This window comes from Apodemus sylvaticus, chromosome 21 (genome assembly GCF_947179515.1).
Source record: "Apodemus sylvaticus chromosome 21, mApoSyl1.1, whole genome shotgun sequence".
NCBI lineage: Eukaryota > Metazoa > Chordata > Mammalia > Rodentia > Muridae > Apodemus > Apodemus sylvaticus.
The window spans coordinates 47,807,168-47,826,087 of NC_067492.1; the positions used below are offsets into that span (position 1 = coordinate 47,807,168).

Below are 18,920 nucleotides of genomic sequence, written 5' to 3' on the forward strand. Positions count from 1 at the left end.
AAAGCTGGAGTTGGAGACACAGAATTCCTGAAGCTCACAGGACGGCTAGCCTGTCACACAAAGCAGCAGTTAACAGCGACACCTGCCTCAAGCCACAACCATCGGATGCCCTTCGGCCTCCAGGAGCACACTGTGGCATGCGTGCACCTGCATTTACACCCGGTCTCGGAGGAGCTTCTGAAAGGACGAGCGAGGCCGCAGGAAACACTGGCGACCCACGGACTCTGGCGTGAGCAGGATTCAGGGACCCTAGAGAGTAATCAACATGGATTCCTCTCTTGTGGGGTACAGGAGTTGGAATGGAAAGAGCACAGAAGTAAACGAGTATTTTTCTTTTGATTTGGGTCTGAGTCTGTTAACTGTCAAGTTAGAAAATAGCCCATGCGTGGATCTGCTGGAATACTCATCCAGGGGCAGGGGCGGGGTGGGGGCGGTCTACTCAAGCCATACATTTTACTCATCAGTAAAACAGAAATAAAAATACATCCTGAAGTTGTCACAGGCCCTGTGTAGTTAATGGACCAAGCCTGACGGGAAGTTAGCAAAGGACATTTTCCAGAGGAAACCCATTTCGCCTTTTACTTTAGTTGGCTAAGCTCTGTTAGGTCTCCACACCCACTCACACATATTGCTTCTGTAAGGCCTGAAAGACAGCACTTCCGGTCATGCTGTAAGGCCTGAAAGGCAGCACTTCCGGTCATGCTGTAAGGCCTGAAAGGCAGCACTTCCTGTCATGCCAAGTACTTTTCAGACTGTGCTGGCCATCTGAGATCTCATGCTTCTGCCTATCTCTGTTCTTCTCCGTTTTGGGCTGGCTGTGGGAGGCTGTGGTGGGCTGTGGTGGGCTGTGGCAAGCTGGTAAGTGGACCACAGTCTTTAGGCACCCTTCTGAAGCACAGCATTATCACGGGCCTTCTGAGTGGTTCAAAGGGGAAGGAAGGAAGCAGACTGGGGAGCCAACAACCCTGGGAAAACTAAAAGGAGTGTTTCAGAAGTTCCTGAGGAGATGCCAACTGGAGCTCGAGGGATTCGGGAAGGTGCAGTCATCTCCCTCAGCGGCATTCTCTAGTCCCTCTCTGGAGTCTCTAAACACGTGGGGATGCTTGTTTCGCCATGTTTCCCTTTGTTTCTAAGACACCTTTTCCCTCAGCGGAAGCAAAACCAACCACAGGCAACCAGCGCCCGGGAGCAAGAGGCAAAGGTTTTGGCATGATCAGGCCTGCAGGTAGAGCACAGCGAGGGGCATCGGAACACCTGCCCACAGGACTTAAAATGAGGTCAAGGGGAAAGAAAGTGCTATGGACTGCTGTGTCAAGATGACAAAAAAAATTGGCAGTCAGGAGCAGTGAGAGTAGATCCAGGAGAACCCTTCCCCCATTCACAAGCCGGGCACTTGGTGACTTTGTAAATGCTTTGGTTTACTTTTTCCCCTTTTCCTGGGAGCTGAAGATGATCCTTTGATGCAACTGCTTATTCTTTCCTGCTAGGTGCTGAGCGCACGAGCTCTGTCGTGTCTGCTGAGGGAAAGGGAGGTAGGGATGACGGTGCCCATGAAGCTGAGCTAAGTTTGGAACTTTTAGGATCTTTGAAGTGGCCAAGAGGTGAATAACTATACTAAATGGGAAGTGGGCCAGCCAGGGTGCATTCACTGCCTCTGCCCTGGCTGTCATCTGAGCGTATGTTTGGATTCCAGATACACCTGTCACTGGTGTGTGAACCTCAGTCAATCCCATTCATCTCTCAGGAGCTCTACATTCGCATCAGTTAAAGAAAGATAAGAATAATATTTACCTCACAAGACTGTTGGGAACAACTGTATGAACTAGGCTTCCGAGAGTGCTGGCTGTGGATTTGTTGACTGCTCCTAGCTCTTTATTTTCTGTGATTCTCTGGTTGGCGCAGATGTAAGGACAGAGAGAGTGGTTTGATACCAAGGTCTCCATTGGACTGCTTGCTTGGGATTTGTAGCAGAATGGCCCCATCTGCTTGCTTTTGCTTGTTCTAGGGATGGACCTTGGGGCCACACTCGTGGACCTCTCTACACTGAACCCCGAGCATGAAGCACTGAGTCCAACGTGTCAGACAGCAAGGCAGAGCTGATGAGAACGGAGTTCCAGAACTGCAATCGGCACGTGTTCAGCAGCAGGGTTCTGTCTGCCCACGTACTGATTTGTTTGAAGAGGGCACTAGAAAACTAGAAAATCTGTACAGCGAATTCTCCCTTTAAGGCGACTATAGTGTCATTTTGTTTGCCTACTTCTGCTAAATCCAAATAAATAAAACAAATCTGAAGGAGATGCCCTAGGAGAATGTTTTGTAGGCAACTTTTGGTTTCTGTGCTGAGAAATGAATGTCTCCAAGCACATTCATACTGCCTGTCAATCTTCTGACGCGGGCTCCCTTGCTCCCACCCGCCCTTTACCAAAGCTTGCTTCTAAAACAAGGCGTTTTCCCCTCTCATTGTGAACAGAGGTCCCTGCTCCAAGCCTACATTAAACTCTTCCACCACACGGCATTCAATAGACATCTATCAATGGGCTTTGACCTGCGCACTCTGATCAGAGTATTTCACTCACGGAGCTTGAGGGCTATGGAGCACATGGCTATAGACTATACTTTCCTATTTTGTTTTGGATGGATTTTAGCCCACAATGTATGCATATCTATTTCATTTTGAGTGATATTTAACCACATTAAATATAAACGCTTTTTCATTTGTTGCCTTAATTGAGGTCTGCAACAAAGCATGCAACAGAATTTTCAAATTAAGGAGTCCAATAGTTGATATATTTTTTTCTTTGGTCAATCAAACAATTGTTCTACTGCAAAGAGAATGACCCTCTTTTTATTTTTGTTCTTCTTACAGACATTAAAAATATGCCATGGCTTCCATGTTTTTGGATTGCTGGCAATGTACTAGCAGGCTTTCCTATGCTTTTCTGTAAGTCTGTTAGTGTCCAGATGTCTGGTGGTAACAGCGAGTGCCCAATAATAGAAAAACCATGAGGCCCTACTTGCATTTTGCAGAGAAAACTTATTGCAGCCTGGGTCAGATGGCCTGCAGTTTTCTTATAGCAAAAATTAAAAGTTTATTGTGATTAAAAACAAAAAAACAACACCTGGTAGCTGTGACTTATGCCTTTAATCCCATCACTTTGAAGTCTAAAGCAGGGAGGTCTCTTGAGTTGAAGGCCAGCCTGGTCTACAGAGCAGAGTTCCATGACAGCCAGGACTATACAGAGAAACCTTGTCTTAAAAACCAAAACTAGGGCTGGAGAGATGGCTCAGCAGTTAAGAGCACTGATTGCTCTTCTGGAGGGCCTGAGTTCAATTCCCAGCAAGTGCATGGTGGCTCACAACCATCTGTAATGTGATCAAATGCCCCTCTTCTGGTGTGTCTGAAGACAGCTGCAGTGTACTTACATATAATAAATAAATAAATCTTAAAAAAAGAGAGAAAACCGAAACTAATCAACAAAGCAAAGCAACAACCCCACACAACAAACAAATAAACACAAACATGAACAGCTAACCTTCAAGGCTCTTCTTTCACATCACTGAGAGTTTTTGTCTACATGCTACACATCACTGAGAGTTTTTGTCTACATGCTACAGTATGCTAAGCCCCTCCTTGCACAGGACTACTGAGCATTTCTAATGTGGCTATCCTAAAGCCAAACACGCAGAACGTGTGGAGTACGCCCCACATTCTGAAGATTGATTACAATAAAAAGAATATATTTTGGATGTATTTGGTTAAATAACGTGCATTATTCAAGTGAGCATTACCCATTGCATTTTTGTATATGGTACTAGACAAGTCACATCATATGCGTGACTGCCATGACCTCAGTCTGTGACAGTTCTATGAAAATAGAGGGAGCAGAGGAGCCTTTAAGGAATCTCAAGTGTCTACTGCTCAGTGCTTCAATCTGAGATCCTTACACCCAGGAAAATTAAGCTTTTGAAATTATAACTCTTCTTTGTCAAAAAAAAGAAAAATCAATGCTGATGGCAATCTTCTAATAGTTTAGATTATATAGTTAATCAGATAAAATACCAGTCTTTATATCTTAGTATGAGGATAACAAATCTGTAGAAAAGAGCTTGACTTCCATGGAAAAAAGCCCAAGATGGATCAATTTGCTTTTCTATCTTTCTATAGTGAACATGTTGCTTCTATCAGGAGAAGGAAATACACTTTATTTAAAACTACATTATCCATCCACGCTTTCTCACTTTAAAGAGAGAAACTCCTAACTGAGTTAATTTGTATGCTGATTTTCCTAGAACTCCCAAGGCTTTTATCTCTTACTATATTTGACTAAATAGTAGGTACTTTAGATTTCAGCTTCAAACCCAGTGTGCATACAGATATTTAAATATGTCTATGACAACCACCAGCAAACAGCACAGGATGTAGTAACCATGTATGCAGGAGAAGGGGAGTGGGATAGCCAGGAAGCTTCTAGAAATGCTTATCTAAACGGATGTCGGAAACATTAGCACATACTTGCAGTCCGAGCTACCCTGGAGATCGATAGATTGATATTCGAGACCTCAGATATCTGAGGCTAGCGTAGGCAACATAATAGGATCCTGTCTCTTAATGAAATAAAGTAAAATCACTAAAATAAAGATGTGCCATCTACAAGTGAGTCCCCCAGCAATGGGAACCTTTGCCCAGATCAGACTGACTTCTGTTGATATAGCCATAGGCAGGAGGCTCAAGGGCCCTCCCAGGAACAATGTGGGTGGAGGTTGTATTTCAGCCACTGGCCCTCTGATGTCAGAAGGCTGGCTGCCCTTCTCCTGCCCCAGGGAAGGTACAGTGACAGAAAGTTTTGGCAGTTGTTCATGTTGCATCAGCAGCAGGAAACAGACAGCAACGAATTCTGATGTTTAGTTCTCTGCTCCCTTTTTATTTAGTATAAGACCCAAACCCATGTCATGATGCCACCCAAAGTTAAAGGGTCTTCCATACCAATTAACTTAATCTAGACAGTGTTTAACAGGTATGCCCAGAGACCAACCTAATCCAGATAGCCCTCTTCTGGCTTGCCTAGAGGCTTGTCTTAGGTAATTGCAAATTCTGTCAAGTGGACAATATTGACCATCATACAATCCCTTTATTTGTTCTCCAATCCCTGCGTGGCCATAATTTTGTTGGTGATGGTATCTTGAAACGCAGTACTTACTGTTAGTTGTAAAGATGGCTTCTCCCTCCTGAGGAGCAGGCTCTGGGTCCTGGACCACCTGCAGGGCCCCCACTCTCCGAACAGCAGGGTCCAGAGTGACTGAGCTTTCATTGACGGTGGTGTCACTGGCTCCTGTGATTTGATTGGTTGGTGGGCCTCCTAGAGAGCCCTCGAAATCAATGGGCAAGTCATCCATGCAGTCAGCATTGGGCTGAGGGGAACAGAGAAGGATCTCTCTCAGAACACAGCCTCAGTTTAGAGATGCAATGCATACATCCTAAGTACTTTGTCAGAATTTAAAATTTATTGTTTTGTTTTTCAACCACTTTATTTAAAAACTGTTTATAGGCAGTTTCATTGTCATGAAATGATCTTAAATTTCCTTTCCAAGGGTTCCTTTCAGATATAAGTATAAGGATTTAAATCCAAGTGTTTCTAAATTTCTATATTTAAACAACTCGTTAGGAGGAATACATGATCTTTGTTTGTAATGATAAAACTAGGACTTCCTCTTACACAGAGTTTATTCTTCCACACATGATGGAGCTGGCAGCCTGCTAATTATCGTCAGTCTCAAGCACTGTTTACAAACATGATATGAAAGTAGGCTGGAGAAGAATCTTACTCACTGGGAATTATACAGTAATCATACACACACACACACACACACACACACACACACACACACACACACTCACTCACGCATGATGAAGCTGTGTTTAAAAAAAGTAAGCCAAAATCAACCATAGAAAACTATTTCTAAGCATTTAACATGGTGCTAATCCCACTTAGACACACCCTTTACTCTCTTTCTCCAGCTCTGTCTTTTTTCTTATTAGAGGCTCCTGCTTCTAACAAGCAGCCTTAGCTGCCTGTAACTTGCTATGTAGTTTTTGCTGTCTGTTGGTTTGTTTTGAATGCTGACTTCTTTGTCAGTGAAGGATGTTAATTCCGTGAAGTCTTGCCTCAGAGTCTGTAGAGGATGACATCTATGTCCAAGTGAAGGGCATTCCAGGTTTGCACTGAATGAGTACCACAGTGATAGTGCTCTATTCTCAGGTTTTTAAAAGCAGAGCCTTGTAAGTCACGGGCAGGTGCGAAACAGAAATCTGTAGTGCAGTGGCGGGGTGGGGCTTGTCTCTTGCGGATCACACTTTCGATTGCAACTGTCACTTGGTGGGCAGCAACCATCCCACAGTTCCTCAAAGCCAGCTTATGTCTTTTCTCTGTTCTCTTGCCCCTTGGCTTTTGGTATCTCTGTCAAAGTGAGCCATTGTATCAACACCCAGCTTGTCAGAAGGCAGTTTATAGAATGACCAAGTCACTGTTTGCTAAATGGGTCGACTTTGGTTCTGAATGGGAACAGTCATTCTTATCAACATTTCTTCCCACTCTCGGCCTCGCCATCTCCAGGTAGTCCATCTCCTACACGCTCCCTCACCTGTGGCTCCCGTGTAACAACATCAGTGATCACAACACATCAACACAACTTCAATCACCAAACTTCAATCAACAAACACACCAATCACAACTTCACCAACCACAACATCTACAGCAAGGACCATGTCATCATCAACAACCACAATACCTACAGCTACATCTACAGTAACATCAATAGCCACAACATCAACCGCCACAACAAGAATATCAACAACATCTATAGCAGCAACACCATCAGCAGCCACATCTACCATCACCATAGCCACAGCAAAATGACCACAACAGAGGCAGGAGTCTTCTCTCTGTGCCAGGAACAGGATATATGAGTCAGCGTGACAAAACACACTACAGCCCAGCCCAGACCCGCCCAGCCCTGCCCCGCCCCGCCCCGCCCAGCTTCTTACTCTGACCTCACCATCATCCTTTGGAAAGAAGCACAACACACGTTCCTTTCACTCAATGTTTCATCCTATACTGTCCCTTTGCTTGAATGACATTTGCCTACCATCTTCCTGTTTCCATCCTAAGGTTTCAAACTGACCCTTGGTCTCCCTTAAGCTAATCTCCCTTAAATCCCCAGAGTCACCATTCCTAAAGAGCTTCCTCCCAGGTAGAGATCCTGTGGTTTGGGGTGTGGGTTAGAATGGTGGCCTGCATCCAGCCTGCACAGGGCTAGAGCTGCTCATGGAGGAGGAGGAAGTTTGACTGCATGCACCCCATGCCACTGGCTGTGAGAAAGGGCAGGATCCCGCTCCAGGGTGGGAAAGTGCAGTCTGAAGTCCCCGTAGAACTTCAGAACCGCATGGAGGCCGGGGATGGTCTTGGACACCATAGCCGCAGCTGGATGCTGTGGAAGAGTTGAGAACGAAGTGGGGGCCCTAGGGGCTGGTTCTAGCCCGGGGCCAAAGGGAAAAGGGGTGGCTGGTTCCTGGGGGGAGGAGAGAGTCCTTGGCTTGTTCTTTGGGCAGCTTATCTTGGTGGAAACCATGTCTGGAAGCGCAGGGAGTCCTCCTGCATGAGATTAGACATGGCTCTTTAGAGGAAGACCTGCTCCATTGATCCCCGTGGCTGGTCCGATGAGAAGAGGCAGTCCCTGGCTTTAAAGCATTTATTGTCATGGTGGAGAGTTGTGATGAGTGAAACCGTACCCCACTTTCTCAGGGTGGTCCTGAGGTTAAATACCTTTTTCAAGGAGAAGTGTCTGGGAAGGAGAGCTTAATTGGCTAAGCCCATCAGGGCTTTAGGTACCTCGTCAAAACGGAGCTCTGTCTGAGGCTATGTGATCTGTGGTTACATCTACCTGTGAAGGAGCTTGGGGCATTGCCCTGTGTGACTGATGACCACAGAATTATGGAGAGCTGAGGCCTCATGTCAGGAGCCTGGTGTCTAGGAGTGTGGCAGGCAAATGCTTTCTGTCTCTTGCAGTTATCTGCTGGGTCTCTGGGGTTTAAACCTAGCTCAACCAGAAAACAGGCTGCCTTTTACGGTCCCACATTGGGGGTCATTTGTCAACATACACAGTTCACAAGCATCCCAATGAGCAGTATCCACATCATCTTGGTTTTGCTTCCCAGGCTTACACATCATGGCTCAATGATTAGATGCTGAGTAAATATCGATTTGAGTATTTTATGTGCTTCTCAGATTTCTGTTCTCAAAACCTGGGCATATTAAAATCTTGCCAGCATCAATGACAGAAGGGTTTGAGAAAATACTTTAAGAACTATAAAGTTCTGTGCAAAGCTGAGATATGCTATGTAAAGGTGGTTATTAAACAAAACACTCAAGAGCAGGGCATTGGGTGGAAGAGCTTTCACTAGGAACAGGCAGTGCTAATCACTTTCACACACACAAACAGCCCAGTGCCTCGGTATGCAACAACAACCTGTTCAAGCTTTGAACTTGTGACCCTGTTTGTTGACATTGGTGGTTCTTTTTTTCCATGCCTCAACTTTGGTACAGCATATTTCCTTAAAAAGTTCTTACTTTGAGGGTTGGGAGAAACTCTGTTCTGTTCTTCAGAGAAAAGGGAGCAGAGATACTTAGTGGACCAGTCATCATTAGCAGGTTTGATAGCCGTGGCTTGGAAGTTACAGGTAACAAATCAACCTTCTAGAGCCTCCCAATTTATATCCAATCTACATAGATAACCAGAAAATTTTCAACCTTTTGAACAAAAAAAGCCATAATCATACTGTTTAAAAATCATACCCAAGGCAATCTGCTAACAAACTGTCTAGGTACTGAAATCAAGGTCACATTGGAAAACTACTCAAATCAGTGGCCAGTTATTTAAAAGCTTATGACTGTACCATCTCCACAGGATTTTCTGTTCAATGGTGGTTACAATCCTATTCACATCTGGAGAACAATGATGTAGGAGATGTTTCTTGAACTCTGAAACCTGGATCCTACGACATCTGGGAGGAGGATGCTGGAAAACTACTGTTCTGTCAGGAAGACCTGTACCAGATCTGTAGATGAAGCACTACCATGTAAGCCAAGGATAGAAAACTTCTGTATATAATGAACCCTTCCATTGTAGTTCACTGTAAAAGTGTATGAAGTTCTTTGAAATTAAAAATGAATAAAAATACCTCTTCCTTCTCCCTATAATTTTTTTGACAAAATTATTGAAAAATATGCATTGCTAGGAGGATTTCATCTGCTATGAGATGTACTCTTATTGTTTAGCCCATTGTGGGGAAAGTATAGTATACAATGTTGTCTCCAGCTCTTGGGTTTTGACTCATGTATATTTATTGATTATCACTGACAGGTGTCAGTGTGCAGAAATGGGCTCTTCTCAATGGTCCTTATATAAGAAATCCCTAGTGAGATATGGTAGTGATTACCTGTAGACCCAGGGATCCTTGGGAATCTGAGGCAGGAGGATCACAACTTTAAGACCAGTCTGAGAGAATTTGTCTGAAGAAGACAAGACAAGACTAAGCTAAAATAAACTATCGTAGAATATAGGGAAAAATTAGGACCATTTCCTTAAAGTGCTTTAATGAAGTGTTAGTGTAAGAAATGTTTCCTGATTCACACAGCTTTGTGCTGGTTTAGTCATTGCATAGCCTAAGAATGAAACCAATGATTGCGTTAGTGCACTTTAGGCGAGCACTCTGATAACATGTATGATGGAGCCCTGATTTCCTTCCAGATCCTGAATCTTCACCAGGACAAAAGAGCTGGGAACCAGAAGGGCACCCACATGCCTTGATGCTTCTCCAGTATCCACGTGCCTTGCTCTTCACGGGAACGTTCTGTTCTGTGGGCTGAGTATGGATGTGTCATGTTCTTCAGCTGGCTTATCCTTGGCAAAGCTCAAAGATACTACTGGTGTTTATTTTTTCTGGGAGTTGAATATGCTAAGTCAGATCTAACAGACTTATTATGCATCGGACTTTCAGCTAGAGTATCCAACTGCTAACAATTAAAATATTATTTAGTTTGGAACTAAGCCAAAAGACTACTCAGTATTTCTATTTTAGAAATAATTAATGTCAATATTTGGAATCCAATAAGAAGTAGCTTCTGGAGAAATTATACTTCCATGGGGGTGGGTAAACTCTGGAATCAAATATTCAGCATAAATTTTAAGTCCAGAGCAAGGGTTTTTTTTTTTTTTTCATGCTTGTCCTGACCAAAGGGAGCAGAGCTGACATGGAGGCAGAGTCACAGGGAGGGTGAAATGATGTACGTATGCATATATGCAAGTATGTAACACACTTATGTAATCACACATGTATGAGCACATGCATGTCAACTCACAATGCACACATGAAAGAATGTAATGCACACACGTCAGCACACACTCATACACATGCAGACCAAACATGCATGCCCATAAGGGCACCACATGTATGCGTTCACGTGAGCACATGCATGCATGCATGCAAGTGATAGACTATAGTTAGACAGATTCCCCTGTAGGCAGACAGCTAGGGAGAAGTGGTATGGCTAGGTGAAAAACTGTACATCTCCAAGGCGGCCTGCTTCTTCCTTCTGTGTTTCCCCTGAGTTCTTCATGGATTTGGTGACCTGGCTTGTTTCCTGTCCTCATCAGCCCAGAGAGGACACTGCCCGGCAGATGGTGTCTCACCAGCTACCACTCAGTGTTTAGTTGGTACAATCCTGGGAAAGACTTTCCCTCCAGCATCTTCCGGCCAGTTTCTGTCTCCCACCAGCTCCCACTGATGGGCTCTCCAGATCAGTACATTATCACATGACAGTCGTGGACCAATCAACCATCTTGTCTGTCTTCAAACTGCCCAATCCTAAAGCAGGGGAGGAAGACTCTTCCGGAGCTTTAAAACTCCCAGCCCTCTGGAAAAGACAGGATGTTTGGTTTCCTGAGTTCCCCCTGCTGTGCAAGGCATCTCTGTAGCATCTCTGTGTGTTTCTTCACCCTCAATAAACACCTTCCTTCAGCAGCTGATTTTGTCTGTGCTGTTCGAGACTTCTCTGCTGTCACCTCTTGTGCATCAAAGATTTCCAGGCTTTTGTTTCTTTAACTGGCAGAGAAGATGAACCCCATCAAGACCCGTAAGCACACAATGTCATATGCAATAATACGCACACACATGTGCACAGTTGCATACACATATACAAGCAAATGCATCCAGGGAAGCATACACACTTGCAAGAAAATGTGTACACACTTTCCTTCTTCCATAAAATAATCAATTACAGCCATAAAAAAGAAAGGCACAGTCACTGGGATGTGGTGGACGTGGATTTCCTCTCACGTTCCACATCCAGGGGTGCACTGTGCATGCACAACTCTGATCTGAAAATTTAGTACACTGTGAACGAAGTCTCCCTCAAAGTGCCAGTGTCTTGAGTGGATTTGCAGTTGGCATATCCATAGCCATTGAGGCACAGGGCAGCCTTGCCAGCCAACACAGGTGGGGGACATGGTCCTACGGAACCCTCTGGCAGTCTAATTAGCCCTTTGGCATGCAAGAGCACTTTGATATGTGATCTGGCCCTCATTCTTTAGTGACTTCCTGAGCCATTACCATTCCCTTTATTCTTTGTCAATAGGAGTGGCAACAGACGGGTGGCAGCAAGGTGGGGGAGGAGTGGACAGGCTTGAGCTGGTTTTTGTGTTGGTTAGGAAGTTCTTTTCAGTCTAGGCCCTGGTTTCTTCAGTTCTCCCTGTGTACTTCTTGGAGTTGGTGGCCTGGCTTCTTTCCTGTCCTCATAGACCCAGAGAGGATGCCACCCAGCAGCTGGTGTTCACTTGCTGTAATCCCAGGAAAGGCTTTCCCTGGAGCGTCAAGCCAGCTGGCAGGATTCTGACCCTGGGAAAAGTCACTAAATATCAGGAAACACATGGCCTTGAGAAGCAGCTTGATGCCAGGGTTGGATCTAAGTGTCTCTCATTTCCTCTTTGCTCAAAGACTCCAGAGATGTAGATGCTTTGAATTGCAGTCTTGGTCTTGGTCCTCTCCTTCCACTGGATAGGGGTGATGGGGGGGAGGGAGTAGGAGGAAAAGCTTCTCCAGAATGCTTGGTGATCAAGAGGCAGCAAGCATTCAAACTGAGGCATGTAGATCTCCTTGTGAACATTCCGGTATGGTAGCCAAAGAGGCCCTTGGTGTTCTCCTGACCCCACTGTACCTCACCCAGCCCTGAAGAGATGCCTATGAGCTGTGCAACAGCACCTTCCTTGACTCAGGCAAATGGTGGACATGGTGTGATCAGAGTGAGCAAAGATGAGGGCATGGGTGTTCAAACACGGAGTTCACTGCACGGTGGCAACAAGGGGACATGGAAAACCCAGGTAAGAGTCTTTGTTCCTGCTTTGGGGGCAACGGGTAAAAGACAGAGACAACAAGACCATAGGCTGTGCTGGGCTTACCGGGATCCCTAGGGCCTTAAGAATGTTCATCTTGCACATGGGGCAGGTGCGATGGTCTAGAAGCCAGGGGTCAACACAGGACTTGTGGAAAAGATGCCTGGAATGAGAACCATACATCTTAGAGCAGTGGTAACTGAGGTGCTCCCTAGACTGACTGTCCAAGGTCCCTCCACTAAAGCATGGCACAGCTAGGGCTCCTGCCCCAAAGTATTCCCTTGTGCAAATTGACCTCAAATCTGCAAGAGTGTCTCATAAGGTTTGCAGTCAACTCTTCCAAGGTTTTTTTTAAAAAGGTGAAGGATGTATAACCAGAGATCTCCCCTTCCTCGGTGGCAAGAACGTAAGGGGGAAACTCTCCTGTAGGATGACTTGTAAAGGCTTGTGCCCTACCCCAAAGTTTCTTTGCCACAATCAGAAAATATCTTTAAAGCTGATTCCCACTTGCATTTGGGAATCCAACACAGAAGGGCAGAGGAGCTCCTGGAAACATTTTGTAAAACAAAGGACATTTTAAGCTGCTTTGGAGGCCTGTTGGTTGTCAAGACAGAAGACAGACAGGGACTGTGGTTTCACTGTGGGTGACATAACTGTCTGTAAAGTTGGTCTCAAGTGCCAGTTACTTGTCAGCCTGGTCGGGGAAGCCTGCCTTCGAAGACTCTCTGAACGTCCAACCTGGCTCAGGAGCTAGCTTGGAGACTCCATGGGCTGTGTGCATCAGAGGCGTTCTCGCTCCAAAGACTCCCTGTGATCAGAAGATGTTAGCACTTCCTGCCTGGGTCAAGAACAGCGAGAACTTGCTGTTTACAGTGGGGAGGCTTGTTCAGAACACTCCAGCCCTGTCTGGATCTTTTCAGTTCCATAAAAAAGTGGACCACCTAACTAGAGAGGTTCCCGCAGAAGAACTCAGATTCCCAGGACGATTTAGGAGTCTGTGGGATAGGACCGGGGCTGAGGGAGCTCAGCCGATGATGCTTTTGCTGTACAAGCTAGATAATCCAAGTTGGATTCCCCCAGCATGTGTACATAGCCAGTCGTGGTAGCCTGTGCTTGTCACCCTGACACCCCCTGGTGAGGCAAAAACAGCTGGATCACTAGGGTTCACTGGCCAGCCAGCTTAGCCTAATAAAATGTCAATCCCCACATCTCAGTGAGAAATCTTGTTTTTCAACACAAGGTATACAGCTCCTGAGGCATGACATTTGTGGATGATTTTAGGCTTTCACACACACACACACACACACACACACACACACACACACGCGCGAACATGCATATCACCCAAACCAAAACCCTGGAAGGTGCAGACTGCGGCTTAGTCCCAGGCTACACAGTTCTGTTTCCAGCTTGCTGCTCAGGACACCCTGTGGATGCACTACTTGGAAACTTGATTCCACACAGGCACTGTTTTCCTGAGGGTATGGGATGACATTTGTGTTCACCACTTAGAATGAGTGTTGAGGATGATGGTGACCCGGCTCCTCTTCTAAGACAGAGGCTGATAAAAATAAGTGTCTAAGATAAAACCAAACATTGAACATTACCAGATGAGTACACAGAGTTTGGGGATGGGGCTTCCAACGGCAAGATTGAGCAGAATGTAGGTACAAGGAAATGCTGAGGAGATGACCGGGCTGGAACCTGAGTGGTAGCCACCCTGCACATGAAGGGGAGAGAAGATAAACGCTCTTGGCAGAATGAGGGTCGAAAGCAAAATGGCTCTTAGAACACTGTGGGCTGGGAAGCTGGCCAGTTGCACCACAGCACCAAGAGAGATAGTTCCCTGGAGGTTTCACTGTTAGTAGAAGCCATCAAAACCCAAGTTGGGTGAGGGTGCTTCTTGCCCCTCCCCCAAACCAATGTTGACATCCTCAGGTTCAGAATCCACACTGAGGCTGTAAGATTCTTGTCTAAACCATCTTGTGTTGCTCCTGGGAGAAGCCAGCCATTTTGGTCCCTTTGACTATTCCTGGGTGGCAGAACTGTCACATGTTTTCTGCACATAGGTGGGAGACCCAATGGCAGCAGGGACAGCAGTCAGCCCTTCTTGACACTCAGACAAGTTACTTAATGCCCTCAATCATCTTTGAAATGGGGGATCTGTCACTCAAGCATGGAAGGCCCGACCCTCAACTCCACGGGAGCCACCAGTTCCTTCTCACAGTATCACCCATCGCACGTCTCTCCTCAGCAACTCTATGCTGCCTGGTTTTTCAATCAACACTGATCCAGTAATTGCTATAAAGATGTGGGTAGATAATCTTCTGATTTAGGTGGCTCTTGTCCCAGCATGTGAAGGCTCTCATCAGTGCTAAGTTTTCCCAGAGAAGACATCTTGCCTTGGAATCTGAAGCATCAACTCCTGCCCAGGAGTATGTAGCCCAAGGCCCAACCTGGAGAGCAACTTCAGACCTGCTAGCACTACACCCAGGGAGTCTAAATCCTTGAGCTCTCCCTCCATCTCTCTTCTTTATGTTCTCCTCGGTCTCCCTGTCTTGCTGTCATCTGCCTCTGTGTCTCTCCCATTGGCTCTGAACCTCTGTAGATCCCTTACCAGCACCTCTTTCAGTGAGTGTACAAGGTCTATGAGAGCCAAGTCCTCATCCACGTCCCATCACAGCACCCTTGGTATTGACATCAGTTCCTGACAGAGCGGATGATCATGAAACACTTGCTGCGTGGGTGTGTATTTATTTATTGAAGGTCCCAATCCTCTTCCCCATCTGCATGTGACTATGCTACCCATCAGCCCCTTTCTCATCTCCCCTGTCTCATTTGCTTGCTTCCATCCCTCCCTCCCTCCCCCTCTCTCCCCTCCTCCTTCCCTCCCTCCTCCCTCCTTCCTTCCTCCCTTCCTTCCTTTCCTCCTCCTTTCTTCTTTATACTGCGATTCCCCGGTCGATCAGCCCATGCCTTTCCTCATTACTGCAGGAGCATCTAAGCATCTCCCCACACTGTCAGGCTCTCACAGAGAACAGATCTCCATCCTACTCACTGCTGCCAGATTTATCTTCAGAAAACAGAGCCCTCGTTATGTCACTCCCTTCTATTCTGTTCTGGACTGGGACTGGGTATACAGACACACAACTAAGGCAAGGCACCTCCCTTCACAGAAGTACCACAGTTCCCTTGTGGCTCCTTCTTATATATGGTGGAAAAACTATTGAGAGCTCATATACCGAGACTGGAGGTTCTTTTCTCATTTCAATCTTAGGAAATCATCTCAGTGCTCCAAGACTCAGTTATAACCGGTATCATTTTATCTTATGAGAATGTCGTTTTTAAGGGAAAGTCTTTCTCTCTTTCTTCCCCTGCCCCATCACCCACTTATTATGTGTGTGTGTGTGTGTTTGAGAGAGAGACAGAGAGACAAAGAGAAACAGAGAGACAGACAGACACACAGAGGCATAGAAAGACAGACAGAAAGATGCAGAGAGATACAAAGAGACAGACAGACACCAAGAGAGGCAGAAAGAGAGACAAACACAGAGAGAGGCAGTGACAGACAGACAGAAAGAAAGATGCAGAGAGACATACAGACACAGCAAGAGGCAGAGAGAGAGAGAGAGAGAGACAGAGAGAGAGAGAAAGACAGAGAGATGCAGAGAAAGACACGGAGAGAGGCAGAGAGAGACAGATAGACACAGAGAGAGGCAGAGAGAGAGACAGACACACACACACACACGCACACACACACACATACACACACACACACACACACACAGAGTGAGATAGAGAGAAACAGAGAGAGAAAGCTTTAAGCTGTCATAGCACACACCTATATGTTCAGCAACCAGGAAACCAATGCAGAATAATCAAAGCCAGTCTGTGCTACATATAAAGATGCTAAGACTTAAAACCCCAAAATAAAAAATGAACTCCAGCCAAACACAATAAAACGTAAGTGCTAGCAATCCTTAACTGTAAATCATCAACAATTCCATCAATACAGTTCTCTCTGCTTCCTGAGCGCGGCTGCAGCGTGGCCAGTCAGCTTCCTCCAAGCCCCACATCTTCCTCATCGTGATGACTGTGTAACCCTGGAACCATAAGCCATAACAAGCCCTTCCTCTGAGTTGTGGGGGTATTTTATCACAACAACAGAATAGTAATGAAGACAGGGAGGATGCAGAACCACATAGTGCTATTGAGGCGTGAGCAGGTCTGCACAGCGCTTAGTAGTCATGATAGACCAGGTCACACTCATTCCCACACCCAGTGCTTTCTGTTGTTCACTGACTCTGTCTGATTTCCTGCCCAGTTAGATGATGTTCCTGTCCTCCCCTGGAGAAGAAGGGCCATTCTACCTTTTCCTCCTCATGTACTTTTAGAGACTCCTTGATATCACCACCCAGGAGTTAGGATTAAGATTTTAAAATCATTCTACATTTTACTAAGAAAGGAACATGATGATTTATATAAAAATAACTTGTTAATTATATTAAGTTCAATCTGAGGGGAGCCATTGATGTTTGCATATTTCAACTCCCTTTTCAAAACAAATCTACATTCATAGTCTCTACAGTCATGGAGACACCCACCCTTAATGATTTTTGACCAGTAGACTCCCTGGCTGTTTCAATTAATTTCTTCTTCCCCTCCCTCCCGCCCCTCCTTTCTTCCCAGTCTCTCATTCTCTCTCTTTCTCTCATTCATATATATACATACATACATACATACATATATATATATATGTATGTATGTATGTATATGTATGAGGTTTAAGGCTACTGTAATGTTGACAGGTAGGAGTCACTAAAACAAAATTAGTGATCAAATAGTAGAAGAAGTATTATTTTAAAAGACTCAGATTTTGCTAAGCAACTTCAATGTAAATCAGAGAAAACTTAATGTTTATGAATATTTTACCATAATGAAACTATTTATGAGAGGAAATTTAAGACAGGTAACATAATACACAGGCAACCTAAAGAAGGCTTTAAAACAGAGGGCTGTGATAGAAGGCAGTGTTCTGAATGTGGCTTGGCCATGTGCTCTGATGTACTCTATGCTGGACAGGTTGGTACAGTCCTATATTCCCAGAACCTGTAAAAAGGAGGAGTGTGGTTCAAGGCCAGCCTGGGATACATAGGAAATTGCTATCTCAAAAACTGAAAAATGAAGCACATAGCATGTCTGTTTTGAAAAACTTAGCTCTAGAAATAGTTCTACCTGCACTGCTATCCAGTGGCTCACATCTGGAGATCTCCTTGCTGGAGAATAGTGTAAAAATGAAGGACACGTCGTTCCTTGGAAAAACTCCTTCCTGATAACAATATTTCTCTTATCAGGTTGTTCTGCTTGCACAATGTGATTTGTCCCAAAATGTCAGAATGTTTTTCCTTCTTCACACAATGTGCATTTAAAGATAAGGACAGCTGATGTCAAAGGCAGGTTTAGAGGGGGCCCAGGAAAGCTGATCTGGCTGCCAAGTCTTTCCATCAGAGCTGGGCTTGTACTTTGAGCTTTTGTGAAAGCGTTAAGTATTTGTCACTGGGTTGTGTGATTTTCTTTTCCATTTTTCTTTATGGCATTTTATTTTTAAATTTAAAATTCAAAATAACACAGTCAGGGACCATTCATGGGCAGAACCTTCCCTCAAAACAGTATCTTTCATCAATCTGAAAGGTTCTTGGTTTTGAAAACATATTCTTTTGCTTTTATTTATATTTATTTGTTGATTGGTTGATTGATTTTATTTTTTAAGACAGAGTCTCTTATGTATCTTTGGATGGCCTAGGACTTGCTATGTAAATCAGTCTAGCCTTAAACTCAAAGTGATTTTCCTCCCTCTGCCTCCTAATTGCTGGGATTAAAGTTGTGTAAAACCAGGCCTGGAAGTCTGAATGCTCTTTAACTTAAGAGGAAAAAAAAAGGATCTGATAGTTTGTGTGGTGGTTTGAATAAGAATGGCCCTTATAAGCCTAAATAATTGAATGCCTAGTCATCAGGGGAGTGGCACTACTTGAGAAGGATTAGAAGGTGTGGCTTGAAGTAGTTATGGGGTTGGAGGAAGTGTCCCATGGGAGAGGGCTTTGAGGTTTCCAAAGCCCAGGCCCATTGATTCTTTCTTCCTGCTGCCTGTGGATCCAGAAGTAGATTTCTCGGTTACTTCTTCAGCACTATGTCTACCTGTGTGCTGCCATGCTCCCTGCCATAATGATAATGGACTGAACCTCTGAGTGTAAGCAAGCCCCAAATAAATGCTTTCTTTTTATAAGAAAAAAAAAGATTTTGTGGTCCTGGAGGCTGAAGAGAAGGCTTTGCAGGTAAGGGCGCTGGCTGTTCTTCTATAGGACACAGTCTCTAGTCTCAGCACCCACATGGTGGGTGACTCACAACCTTCCGTAACTCTAATTGTAGGGGATCCAGAGCCATCTCCTGGCCTCTGTGGGAATTAGGCACACATATAG

General features: G+C 45.0%; 1 protein-coding gene across 1 annotated transcript in view; it reads right to left on the minus strand.

Annotated features, from left to right (window-relative positions):
• Nucleotides 1-18,920, minus strand: part of Rnf150 (ring finger protein 150) — a 215,968-nt gene that overhangs the window by 42,766 nt on the left and 154,282 nt on the right. The window contains exons 5-6 of the mRNA XM_052166303.1: nucleotides 12,511-12,607; nucleotides 5,199-5,409 (exon numbers count right to left, since the gene is read on the minus strand). Coding sequence (XP_052022263.1) covers nucleotides 5,199-5,409; nucleotides 12,511-12,607 — 308 coding nt within the window. The remainder of the gene's footprint in view (nucleotides 1-5,198; nucleotides 5,410-12,510; nucleotides 12,608-18,920) is intronic.